The sequence below is a fragment of the Heteronotia binoei genome, chromosome 12 (genome assembly GCF_032191835.1).
Source record: "Heteronotia binoei isolate CCM8104 ecotype False Entrance Well chromosome 12, APGP_CSIRO_Hbin_v1, whole genome shotgun sequence".
In the NCBI taxonomy this organism is placed as follows: Eukaryota; Metazoa; Chordata; class Lepidosauria; order Squamata; family Gekkonidae; genus Heteronotia; species Heteronotia binoei.
This window is the reverse complement of record NC_083234.1, coordinates 62,705,330-62,718,810: the sequence shown is the minus strand read 5'-3', so window position 1 is coordinate 62,718,810 and position 13,481 is coordinate 62,705,330. Positions and strand designations below refer to the sequence as shown.

The 13,481-nt window shown below is 47.3% G+C and overlaps 1 protein-coding gene across 1 annotated transcript in view; it reads right to left on the bottom strand.

Moving 5' to 3' along the window:
* Positions 1-10,416, bottom strand: part of NIBAN2 (niban apoptosis regulator 2) — a 117,897-nt gene extending 107,481 nt beyond the window's left edge. The window contains exon 1 of the mRNA XM_060250732.1: positions 10,143-10,416. Coding sequence (XP_060106715.1) covers positions 10,143-10,197 — 55 coding nt within the window. The 5' untranslated portion in view covers positions 10,198-10,416. The remainder of the gene's footprint in view (positions 1-10,142) is intronic.
* Between the last annotated feature and the right edge of the window lie 3,065 nt (positions 10,417-13,481).

The window sequence follows — 13,481 nt, the reverse complement described above, 5'->3', positions numbered from 1 at the left end:
TTTTGCAACAATTTTTGCAACAATTAATACTTATGTTTTGTTTCAGTTCTGTTTCTGGTTGATTCTACAACTCTAATTCCTATTGCATTATTCACTGAACGTCCCATCCTGTTGACTTTATTAACTCAACTCTGTGCAATCTGCCTTGAGTCCAAGTGAGAAAGTCAGACTCTGAATAACATAAATAAAATAAAATAAACGCAAAACAGGTCATGCAGCACTGATCCACAGCTCCTTCCCTACTATGACACTCCCAGACATGCCACCATTCATCACTACACAAAAGTGCTCTTTGTATGCTCAGAGTAAGGTTGCAAGCTCCGAGTTGGGAAATACCTAGAAATTTTGGAGGTGGAGTCTGAGGAGGCTGGAGTTTGGAGAGGGGAGGGACATCAATGGGGTATAATGCCGTAGAGTCCACCTTTCAAAGTAGCCATTTTCAAAGTTCCTCCTGGTTAACTGATCTGTCACCTGGAGATCAGTTGTAATCCCATGAAATCTGCAGCCACCAACAAGAGAGTGGTCATCCTAGCTCCGAGAGATTGCTTCAAGTGTCCCACAGTTAACACCGTATCATTGAGAACAGACCCCCAACGAAGCCTGCATAGCCTCAGTTTTCTTTTATATATCACCAGATGTGTTCCTGGAGCTCAGAAATAAAAACAGCTCACAGGGGTGGAGGGCGGGAGGCCCTTGACAACCTCTGAAGAGTTGGAGGGGTGAACATATTGTAGACATCACCTCTGTGGAGGCCTTCCAAAGGTGTAAAGCACAGGCCCAGTTAGATGCCACCTTGAGATTTGTAGACTGGAGAGAGAAAGAAGGTGGGGGATCAGAACACACATGAGGAGAGGGAGAAATCAAGCCCCACCACTGATGTTTTTTCCCTCTCCCTCCCTGACAGGCTTTCACAACTCTAGGCTACCTGCCAACCTGACCCCCTAAGCTAGGCTCCGAGACAGTCCAGGCCCAGAATGAAGAATAAACCCACCAAAAACATCAAGAGGAAGGGCTTTGTTCCAGCACAAGGGCCTCCCTTTAAGAGCCTATTTGTTTTCATTTGTTTAGAAAGACAGAGTGAGAGAAAGAAGCCGGGCACCCAACCAGCAGTTCAGGGCACAGCCACTGGCACAAGAGGTGATATCCGATGCCAGCCTGCATTGCCCTGCCCAGCCAAGACCAGCAGGTGAAGGAAGAGCCAGAGCTGAACCACTAAAAAGCAAACCGGCTGCCTCTCAGAGCAGATGGGGGTGGGAACCCAGCAGTTGCTCCTCCGTTGGAGACAGACTGAGGAGGGGACCCCTTGCCTATGTTCAAAGGGCAAACCTCCTTGTAGTCCAGCTCACAGCCTGGAACAAAAAGACCAAGTGTTCAGCTCCAGAGTTTCTCCCCCCCCTCCCCCCAAAGAGGCAGAATCGCAGTGCTGGAGGCAAAACAAAAAGGGAACAGCCATCAGACCTTTACATTGATGGGAAATTTGGGGGAGGGGGTGCAAAGCCCTCTGTGAGCCGTGAACCAGACTACTAGGCCTGCACTGGAGGTCAAAACTGAACTAGCTGCTTTTAACAACAGGGGAAGGGAGGACACACACTGCAATTTGAAAGTCACCCTCCAGCTTTCAGGCAGCTAAAGCGAGGCTCATGACCCATTCCAGTTAATCATACAATGCCACCATTGTACAGGTCGGTTTACTAGGTAAATGAAGAAAGAAAAGTAGGTCTCTGCCCCCAAGGAGGTTACATTACAAAGTGGACTTGTAAAGAAGACAACAAAGAGGGTCGGAAATGATTGATGTGAACAAGGCATCTTCATATTAATTGCAGCAAGGAATGAAGACCCGAAGAATGGCAGAAATAGGCAATTTATTGCATTTTTTCTGGCTTTTTCTTCCAACAGGGAAGTGAAGGCAGCATACACTGTGACTAGGAAGTCTTCCATCCAATCTCTGACAAGACAAAAACTGCACCAGCATGTTCATATGAAAAGTGCAGGAACATAATTGTTCTGTTTCGTTAGTATCAATCTTACCACAGCTGGATTCCTTCAGCCTCTCCTGGAGAAAATCTCAAGCAACTTTGGAGATTCTAAAGATGTTGCAAAGAAGGATGACAGATATAGAAGGTGAGACAAACCAAAGGGCCATGTCCTCCAGCATAACTCTATCTAGATGTTGAGGTCATCTGGCAAGAGCCAACTTTGTGCAGCACCATCACAGGCTGGACAAGTAGTAACACATGGCAGGGCCTTTTTGGTGGAAGCCCCAATACTGGGAAAGACCCTCTCTAGTTCAGGAGATACCTTTAAGAGAGCAGCTAGGGTTCCCAAATCCCCCGCTAGGCCTGGAGACTCCAGATTTGGAGCCTCCTCCCCCCGCTGGCCATAAAAGGGAAAGCGGGGGGAGGGGAGGGAGGAGAACGGCAGCCAGAGCTCTTCCGTTTTTACAGGCTGCTTCCCGTCCCCAGTCAGCTGGCCGGTGAAGGGAGGGGAGCCCAGCCACGCCCCCAAAGGACCATGTGCGTTTGCGCCTCCGGAGGTGAGTGAGTTCTGTCCCCTACATCAGATTTCCCAGAAAGGGGGGGGGGGGGTGGAGGGGGTGGAGAGGGAAACGTCTTCTCATAGGGTATAATGGGGAATTGATCTGGAGGTTTCGGGGGCTCTGGGGGAGCTGTTTTTTGAGGTAGAGGCACCAAATTTTCAATATAGTATCTAGTGCCTCTCCCCAAAGTATCCCCCAAATTTCAAAACGATTGGACCAGGGGGTCCAATTCTATGAGCCCCAAAAGAAGGTGCCCTTATCCTTCATTATTTCCTATGGAAGGAAGGCATTGAAAAGGTGTGCTGTCCCTTTAAATGTGATGGCCAGAACTCTCTTGGAGTTCAGTTATGCTTGTCACACTCTTGTTCCTGGCTCCGCCCCAATGTCTCCTGGTCCACCCCCAAAGTCTCCTGGCTCCACCCCCAAAGTCCCCAGATATTTCTTGAATTGGACTTGGCAACCCTAAGAGCAGCAAAAACCTAACCTATTCAACCAAGTTCTCAACTCCAGAATTCTGGCACCCTTCACCCCCAAAGTTTCCTTCCCACTGCTTTATCTTGTTGCTTCTCACCAATCTGGTCTGTGTCTTATCTAAACATTGATTGTTCTTTAGAGGAAGGCTTTTATATTTTTATAAACTGCACTGAGTATAATTTTAAAAATATTTAAATAAATAGGACTATGAAATGCACAGCAACAAAAGCCATCAGAAGAGCATATTTGGAGAGGGGAAAATAAGCAGTAGTATCTCAGATATTGACTTGATTTATTCGATTTTTAGCCTGCCCTTCTTGTGAATGGGCTCAGGAGCCATCTGCTGATTGCAAGAATAAAGTATCAAGGACAACTTGATGCAATGTGGATTTGGCAAGAATCAATGAACAGGGAATGGTCTGCCATCTTATACACAAAGATTTTACTAACAAAATCCAGGCTGGTTCAGGAAGTGTGATCTAAGTGCAGGGCTTTTTTTGTAGTAGGAACTGCTTTGCATATTAGGCCACACATCCCTGATGTAGCCAATCCTCCAAGAGCTTACAGTAGGCCCTGTAAGAAGAGCTCTTTAAGTTCTTGGAGGATTGGCTACATCAGGAGGGTGTGGCCTAAAATGCAAAGGAGTTCCTGCTACAAAAAAAGCCCTTTCTAAGTGAATAAAATTAGAACCACTTCACGGTGTTCTTCCAAGATAGCCATTGGCAATGGGGGCAGGGGAGACTATTTCGTTGAAGATGAGACTAGCCGCCTAACAATGCCAAAATCCAAAGAAAACAAAATGTTGGTTAAAATATTCAGGAAAACAGACAAGTTAGTAGGACCTTTTCGTTCTGACACTCCAGAGAGAGTGGAAGTATTCTCAAAGACAAACCTACTGCTCCATCATTACCAGTTCAGACATCGTGCCAAATAATGCCAAAGGGGACTCAAGTCAATGCATGCAACCAGCTGCCAAAACAACATCCAAAACTGGGGTGCGATGAGTTCACAAACCACAGTTTATGCTAACTGCTGTTTGGCATGATGTCCAAATGGAGAAGCCACTGGTTACCATTACTGTCAAATCCAGAGGCAGCTATGCAAAAAAAAAAAGAAGAAGAAGAAAAGAAAAAAGGACATTTTAGCAAGCAACAGAAGAAAGAAGTTAATCAGCTCAAAACCATGGCTAGCTTTTCCATTTGGAAACTCAAACCACAGTTTAGACTCAAACCACACGTAGCAAACAGTGGTCTGCTGTGCTGGCTGAGAGATTTATTGGGGAAAAGTGGATCTTCCCAACATGTGGCATACTGGCTAAAGGCTCCAGCTAGGATCCAGTGACACAAGGGTCAAACCTCCGTTCTGCTGTGCAAACTTGCAGAGTGACCTTGGGCTAGTCAAACACCCAGCCTAGACCACATCTCAGGATTGCTGAGAGGATAAAAATGGAGGCTAGGAGAACGATCTTAGCTGCTTTGGGTTTGCATTAGGGAGAAAGGCAAGGTATAATACATAACATAATTTTAAATAGGTTTCCCCAACTCAACACAAAACCATAACATGGGGAACAAAGGACTTGGGTCTGCTACCCACCCACAGCTTTGCCCTTCACATTAATGCATGCTGTTATTAGCCAGGGTGAGAGGAGACACCCTCTTTGCTCATCTTTTTCACTTTTCCGAAGCTTCCCACAGTGTGGGAAGGTCAGTTTCAATGCACAAAACTACAGAGTGAAAAAGTTAAACTTCTGTTTCCCCTGTGTCCGCACTGGGATCCTATGCAGCTGCGATTGCCCTTTCAAAGCAAAAATCAACACAACCTAGTTTTGCATCCCCAACACATCATCTGGTAAAGACTCTATATCAAGTCAAAATAACCCAGTCAACACAGAGGTTGGGGTCTGTCGTGTATTTCATTTCATGGACTGGGTCTAGCTTAGAAAGGCATTCTAAAAAGTAACAGAACAGCAGCAGTGAAGACTCAGGGGCCATTTCAAAAATTACAAACGTTATCAGTATGAAACAAGTTCACAAACCTAGATGCGTTGCATTCACACTTGGACATTTTCAAGTGCACACCTAATGTGTGAAACAGCTGCACAGTGAAGAAACAAACAAGGTTAACCCCCTCCATAATCCACAGTGTAGTTTTCTTGCCCTTCCTGCACAGGGCCTGTCTCAGCAAAGATGAGGATCAAGGAGGAATGGGAGGGGAAAAAAACGGTAAAACCACAGGGCACAGTACCCACTTCCTGGACCAAGCCTCTCCTGAACTTGAGGGTGGGGCACTCTCAGGTAGATTTCAGTAGTTAGCAACTAAACACCTGCAAAGAATTTTGGTCAATGGTAGCCTCTCAAAAGCTTTCTTGTAACATCCTAATTGGCTCACATTTCCACCGGGAAACACCCTCAGCCTTCCAGGGTTTTCAAGAGGAGAGAAAAAATTAAGGATTGGCCCCACTGCCCAAATTACAAAGATCTAAAGCTGAGGAAAGGACTTTTGGGTTTTTTTGCAGACTACAACTATCCTACTCTGCCTAGCCTGCCTCACAGAATTGTTGTTAAGATAAAAATCGAGCTTAGGAGTGCCATGTATGTTGGCCTGAGCTCCCTGGATAGACTGTGGGATAAAAATGTAACAGATCATTCCCTCTTTATCCTTTTCCATAGCTTTCTAACTAATCTGACCAGGCTGAAACAAAGACCTGTCAGGGAAAAAAAGTAACGTGTGTAATTTTGAGAAACTGGAAGGTCCTTTAAAGTTGGTTCTTTAGAGTCTCCCTGGTATTATATGCCACCTGTAGCATCTCATGGGAGTCTCAAAATGCCCAACTTCCTTATTAAATCCAGCTAAGTTACTAGTCCTTATGATTGCAGAGAGAGTTATGAAAACCATGGTGGATGCAGTAATTAAGGAGCAAAAAAAAAGTTTCATTTGATTTTCATTGTGAGTCAAGCACTTTACATTTAACAGAAACATAAAAACTCTGACTCGATTCAGACATCATACTAAACCAAGGTTACCAAATTATCTATGGTTTGGTGCCAAACTGAACTGACAAGAGTACAGTTTATCATCACCCAGCAACTAGAATTAGAAGCCACTGCATCACAGGAATAAGAAGGTTAATTTGACAGTTTTCCCAACTGTTTTGGAAGATCAAGCCACAGTTTGGTTCTCTCAACTGCGGTTAGTACAAACCACAGTTTGGTGCAACGTCTGAACCAAGTCACTATAGACACACAACAAATTACATTGGAGATTATGACAAACCTTTCACAGTCATGGAAATGGCACATGAAATTAGGCAAGTAACTAATAAATTTAATGTACTTGACAAATGTACGCAGCAATGCCTCTGGCTTACAACAAAGTTCCCAAAGAAGCCCTCAGGGTCAGCAAGTTAAGCACCACAGATGTAGGCCTTCCCCAGAAGCCAACCCCAGTATGATTCACAGATCTGCAAAGGGGGCGGGGAGAGAGAAGAAGGCTGTACTGGACCAACAAGTTCTTTCCCACAAAAGGACAACTCATCCATTCCACTTGATCATGCACGAGTAATGAATGGATGACCTTTTCAATAGCAGACTGCTTTCCTGGAAAGGTCTCAGGGACACCAGTGGTGGAACAGGACTGCTCCTGCACAGCTGGAAACCTGTGCACGGTCTGTGGGGAGTAAAGCCCTGATGAAATCAGTTCAGGGCTTTTTTTGTAGCCCAAAGAAGCCCTCAGGGTCAGCAAGTTAAGCACCACAGATGTAGGTCAGCAAGTTAAGCACCACAGAGGTATTTTAACAGGAGCTCCTTTGTATATTAGGCCACACACCCCTGATGTAGCCAATCCTCCAAGAGCTTGCAGGGCTCTTCGTGTTGAAGGTTGTTCCTGGATATGAATGTGCTTTTAGAAACGTCTCAAGGAACTAAAAGCCAACAGGGCAGAGGGTACGAAACGCAAATAAACTGAAGTATTCTGGACTCCACCCAATGATGCTCACACCTGATTTGAGCCCCCTCTCTCCACCTGAGATTATTTCCACAATTTTGTGTATTCATCTTGCTAGCTGATCCCACCAAAAGAACACTTCCACATTTTAGTAGCACCTTTCTGTATCCCCCTTCCCAGTTTAGAACCAGCAGCCTTCACTTTACAATAACTGCCAGCAGGCCCGTAGCTAACCAGGGGCCCACGGGGCCTGGTCCCCTGACAGTTTTGGGGGGCCCCTCACTCCCAGACTGCCCCTCTCCCTTCTGCACAATTTAAATTCATATGGGAGGGGCACCCAGGAGCAGCCGCTGCCCCTCCCCATGCCATTTAAAGGGTCCGCAAATCAACTGATTGGTGGGGTCCAAATCATGAGGGAGGGGCGGCAAGAGCAGTCACCAGCCTCCTGCATGATTTAAAGGGCCCCCTCCCCCCTAGCTACAGGGATGACTACCAATTTCCTTCCTGCTCATGTACGTGTCTGCAGTAGAGATAAAGACCACATTGGTGAGCCCCTAAGGATTTTTACTATCTCACCCCAGACTGATGACTCCCATCTACCTTAAGCTCTTCTTGGGAGGCCCTGTGCCCTTGGCATCTGAAGGGCAAAAGGAGGTGATGTGGGACCAGGCTTTCCCTGAAGTGGAATCAAGACTGTGGAACTGCCTCTCCCTGGAAGTTTGCTTTCCGCCTTCTCTACTGGCATTTCAGCATTGAGCCCAAGCAGTTCTCCTCCAGAGAGCTTTCAGGTCTGCCCCACTAAGCAAAAACCTGCAACACTACTGAGCTTCTGTTTCGTTTCATTGCTTTTAATTATCTGATCATTCTCAACTGCTGCCTTGGATTCTTGTTAGAAGTCTTGAAGACCACAAAGCAAGAGAAAAAGCAGAGGTTTTTTAACAGTCTACCAAAAAAAAGAATAGGAATAACATTCCTCCCTAAGCCAAAAGATGAGCAAATGTGAATCAAACTTGCAAAGACAGCAAGAGGTCAAGTCTGAGAATTGGCAGGGCCTGGCCTTGTCAATTATGGGGGGTGGGGGAGGCAGAGAAGAGCCAGACACAGCAGACTTGCCCCCTCTCTGCCTACTGACCTCTCCTCCTTCTCTCCCTTATTAGGGTCAATCAAGTATCTACAGGCAGCAATTAGCATTGTCTTCCCCCCCAATTTCTAGTCTATAATCAGGCCGATACCTCCTGGGGCAAGAGAGCAAATTGTACAGAAGACAGGATCTTGGCTAGAATGCAGCCCACTTACGGGGGTAAACAGGGGAATTCCCTTCCAACAAGGAGCCATATATCCTGTTCCCACAAGGTCAGAAAGAGATCCTTGGCAAGAGAGATCCGACATGCCAAATGAGGAACAGTAAATCCTCCCAGGGGTGGGGAACGGTGGCTCTCCAGATGTTTTTTGCCTACAACTCCCATCAGCCCCAGCCATTGGTCATGCTGGCTGGGGCTGATGGGAGTTGTAGGCAAAAACATCTGGAGAGCCACTGTTCCCCACCCCTGGGCCTAGCCCAAGCCACACAGCTCCCCACCAAAGGCCTTGCCCAGCCCGTCATTTTCCTTAAACTGGCAAAAATGCCCATGCCAGATTCGATCTTTCTCCCATGCATGATCTCTCTACTCTGCACATACTCAGAAACATTTCTCATTACTTAAACCACCCCACCCAGACCTAACTCCACAGACACCATTCTAGAATCAAGTTCAGCACAGATTAAGCCTGGCTAAAAGTAGCCATCTCTGAAGTCACAAGTCTGACACTAAAACGTTAAGTTTTCTTTGTTTCGTCCTAAGAAAACCCAAAGCTGGAGCATCACGATCTGAAAGGCCAAATCACAGCACCCTTGTTTTGTGTTTGCACAGCACCTTCCCTTTCTAGTTTGTCGCTAAAGCCTACTTTGGAAGTGTTTGAGCTGTGGACTTTAAGCTCTAATTCCCGGCATCTTGAAAGTAAACTGCGCTGCAAATCAATCAGGCCAACTGCCAAGTTAGCAAACAGTCTCCAGCAGCACCTCAAACGCTTAATTGATTTATGACCACTTCTGACACCATGTGACACCCCTTCTGATGTTCCATATTACTCAAGTCAGAGCCTCTGCCACTCCCTCGGTTTAAGATCAACGTCCAGAAGAGCAGATAATCTCCGCTCACTCGCCTGGCCTTGCAGCACAGCGGTCTCCCAACAAAGCTTTACGAGACACACATCCGACAAGCCACCCTCCCATTATTTAACCATCCTGGGGAAAATCTTCACCTGCTGGATTTCAGCCTGCCTCAGTGCTTAAATTGTGCTTAGACTCGCCTCAGCCTCCAACTAACCAAGACCACCTTAGGAAATAAGCAGGAAAAGGTTGCTAGATAAATGAATGAAAAAATTACCAATTAAATGTGCATTAACCAAAATACATTTGGAGTAGGGGTCGGGAGAAGAGCCGCCCTGACTCTTCACGCATCAAACGAGGGCGACCCCCTCCCCTGGGCTCCGCAGCCACAAACCTGGAAAGGCCCCTCCCCCCCCCCCCGCCGTCAGGACAAGAAATCTTTGCAGAGACTTGCCTCTCAAGCAAGGAACACCTTTCCCGTCCCCCCTCCCAACTTTCCAGAGGCAAGAAAAGGGCGTGGCCGATTCTATCCCAAAAAACGTTGACGTTGCAACGTGGATTTTTTTTTTGTGGGGGGGGGGGGGTCCTTAAGGTCTTTTTGTTGTTGTTGTTCATTCGCTTTGCTGCATATTTTTGTTACAAACATACACTTTTTAAAATGTAGACTGTAAAACTCCATTTGCAAAAATTTAAGGAACGCTCAACTGGAATGAGGAGTTCTTAATGTCATTTTTGGACTGGGTTTTTTTTGGGGGGGGTAGTTCTTAAGGTCTATTGTCATAAAACTTGGAACAAGCCAGCAAGGAGATGGGCTTGCCCTTCCACTGATTTTTTTTTTTAAAGAAGTGATCCTATAGCGTTTTCCAGCCCCCCAGACGACGTGTGCCTCTCCCTTAACCTTGCATATTTTGGGGAGTGCAGAAAAGAGGCGTCGTCCAAGGGGGTGTGTGTGTAAAAGCCCCTCCCCGCGCAGAAGCGAAACTCCTCGCCCGCGACCCCAAATCCCCCCCCCGCGCGCGTCGCCTAGCATCTCCGCCTTACCTGCGATGAATTGGCGGCGGCCCTCGTCCAGGTGTGCGGAGATCACGTCTCCCATGGCGGCCCGGTAAGCTGCAGCAGCGAGCGAGGAAAAGAACGTGCGACGGCGGCAGGCGAGTCCCGGCTATAGGCACAGAGGAAGAAGCCCCCGCCAGGCGATCCGCTCCATGGGAAGGCGACGGAAGAAGGAAGACAGGCGAGCGCCCGAGCCAGCAAGAAACTGCTCAGCCTGACGCTTGCTTCGCCTGCAACTCTCCCAGAGACACGCCTTTCTTCCTTGCCCGTCCCCTCCCCTCCCCCTTTTATATATTTTTCTCCCCCCCCCCCCCCGCTCTTGAGCAAAGACTTCCTCCGCTCCCCTCCCGGGATCTCCTCTTAGGCTGTTGTCCTCGCCTTAGCTGAAGCCCAGCCAGCCTCCCGGCTTCCCCCTTCACCAGCAGCTCCAAAAGAAAAGGAAGGAGAGCGAAACGAAAATGAGAAGCAAAAAAAAAAAAGAGATTGGGCTCACGAGTTGCTGGTGGAATCTTGTACCCTCCATTCTCTCCCCGAAGAGCAGAAAAGGGGGAAAGCGATTGCTGACGTGGACAGTCGTAATTTTGCATGGATAATAAGCTTTACGGACCAGTTTTAGGTATATTAACTCTGATGTCAATGCCGAGGTCTACAAGGCCCCATGCTTCCAAATAGACGTGCCAAGGCTTGCAGGTTTAACTCTTGAATTGCTCCAAACATAATCTCAGCAGCAGGGCCAGCCCTGCCACTAGGCAAATTAGGCGATCGTCTAGGGCGCCAGCCTTCTGGGAGCACCAAACTAGGCATCCCCTCCATGAGACTCCATGATGTTATCAGTGCCGGGGGAGCACTGAAAGTTAGTCTTGCCTAGGGTGCTAGACAGTCTCGGCCCAGCCCTGCTCAGCAGTCCTTCCAACGACCTTGTAAGGCAGGCCAGTACCATTATTTTCGTATTGCTGATGAGTAGCTTAAGGTAGCCCTAACCTGGGTAGCCCAGACTAGCCCAATCTCATCAGATTTCAGAAGCTAAGCAAGGTTGCCCTTGGTTTGTAAATGGATGGGAGACCGCAAAGGAATGCCCACAGAGGTGGGCAAGTTGTCTCTGCAAAGATTTCTTATAGACAGCTTCAAGAGGGGATTGGATAAACATGGAGCAGAGGGTCCATCAGTGGCTATTAGCCGCAGCGTATCGATGGAACTCTGTCTGGGGCGGTGATGCTCTGTATTCTTGGTGCTTGGGGGGGACATAGTGGGGGGGCTTCTAGTGTCCTGGCCCCACTGGTGGACCTCATGATGGCATCTGGGGTTTTGGCCACTGTGTGACACAGAATGTTAGGTCGGATGGGCCATTGGCCTGATCCAACATGGCTTCTCTTATGTTCTTGTCTGAAAGTCCCTTGCCTGTATCTAGGATAATTTTTTTCTGAAGAGGCTGCAAGATGCTAATTGAATTAGCAAAGCATAAACAATAGGAGAGAGAATCCAGGGGAGGGTGTATCTGACAGGTCTGGGAGGAGACACAGCCCCTATGGTTCCTGCTTAGTTACAGTCAATGAAAACCCAGCAGGGCTGCCATAAGTCAGCTGTGAGTTGATAATGCATTCCACCAACCACCCCCACAGCTGAAGCTGGTGGCTTGGTGCCAAGTAGCAGGGAGTTCACTGCAAGCGATCAGATCTGAACCAGGGATATCCCACTTCCCTGTTTTCCCTCAAACTGCCTGCCTATTTGGAAGTCAAGGTAAAACCTTCATGCCCCTGAAGCTGCCATTTTTCCATAAAGGAAAGCTTTGTCAAGGCCCTTGCTCTTGATCAGGAGTGGTAAGTGCCACTGAACTCAGGCCTGGGTCTTACAAATGACATTTAACCTTTACCTGGGTTGCACCGCTGCAAGACTACAGGTGAGGATTTTACATGGCTGAATGTATTTTCAGACCAAAAAAAGCCCTTTCAGATAGAAAACTAACATGCCAGGGACAAGACTAGCTTGGACTTCTTTTCCCTGAGAGGCTAGCCTTCTATATGCAGGGGATTTTAGGGGGTATGGGAAAGGGGGCTTCTGTCACGTAAACACATAAAGCTGCTTCATACATGGTCAGGCAGAAACCAGTGATACAGTCTGTATCTGTATCACTGGTTTCTACTGTACTTGGCAGCAGGTCTCCAGAGTCCCAGGTCAGGGTCTTCCACATCACCTACCGTCTGAGCCTATTACAGAGGTGAACAAACTGTGGCTGGGGAGCCACATGCGGCTCTTTCACACATATTGTGTGGCTCTTGAAGCCTGCCCGGTTGTCCACCTTGGAAAAGGTATTTGTCTCTTTAAATCACTTCTCCAAGCCAAGCCAGCCAGTGGCTTGGAGAATGCATTTAAAGTTGCTTTCTTTTCACCTCTCTCCCCCATCTATTTACCTTCCTGCCTGCTCTCAAAAATCTGACATTCGTGTCTTAAGGCTCTCAGACATCTGACATTTATTCTATGTGGCTCTTACATTAAGCAAGTTTGGCCTATTAACTGAAGATGCTTGGGGTTGACTTTCTGCTGACAGTGCAAGTGCTTTAAGCCTCAGCCCTTCCCATCATGTGATTCTTTCCCTGCAAAATGAAAGGGTTCCAAACACACTTTTGCTACCTCATCTGCAGAGATGGGGAAAGAAAGGATTCAGTGCCAGGCCTCCTGAGTCTTGAATAGCACGTACAAATGAATTTAATATATGCAGATCTACCTGATTTTCATAATACATGCAAGTCACAGAAACCAGCTATTTAAAACATCCCTGATCACTTGACTAGGGCTGTGCGAAAGATGAAATAACAAATGGCTAAAGATGTTTCTTTAACGGGCCTAGAAGGCTGAAAACCACTTGCTTAAATGAGCATTGATAGATGATGGCTACTGGCCGATGTATGTAGCTCATGCAGCAGGAATGCAGCCAGCAAAGATGGCCAAAGTCTGAATTTCTGCACCTGGCTGGGAGATCGACGGAATGGCTGTTTGCTCTGTGGTCAGCTGATGCTGCTTTAAAGATTAGCATTGTCTGGGGGCCTTGCCTGCTTCCCCACTGCCCTGCTCAGCTCATGTATTGGGAAATAGATATTACAAAAACACTGGTCATTCCACAGCATTAAAGTGACCTTATAGCGACTGTCCCCAGAGCTCCCTACCCACGCATGAGGAGCGAAAAAACAACACTCATCAAATCCAGTTCTTTGAGTCAGCACTTACAACAGATCCACATTTGTCTGAGGTGGAAAAAATGTACTCGCCGCTGAAAAAACGCAAAGGCCACCATAGAACTGGCAGAGCTTTTTGGAAGACAGGATGCGTCCC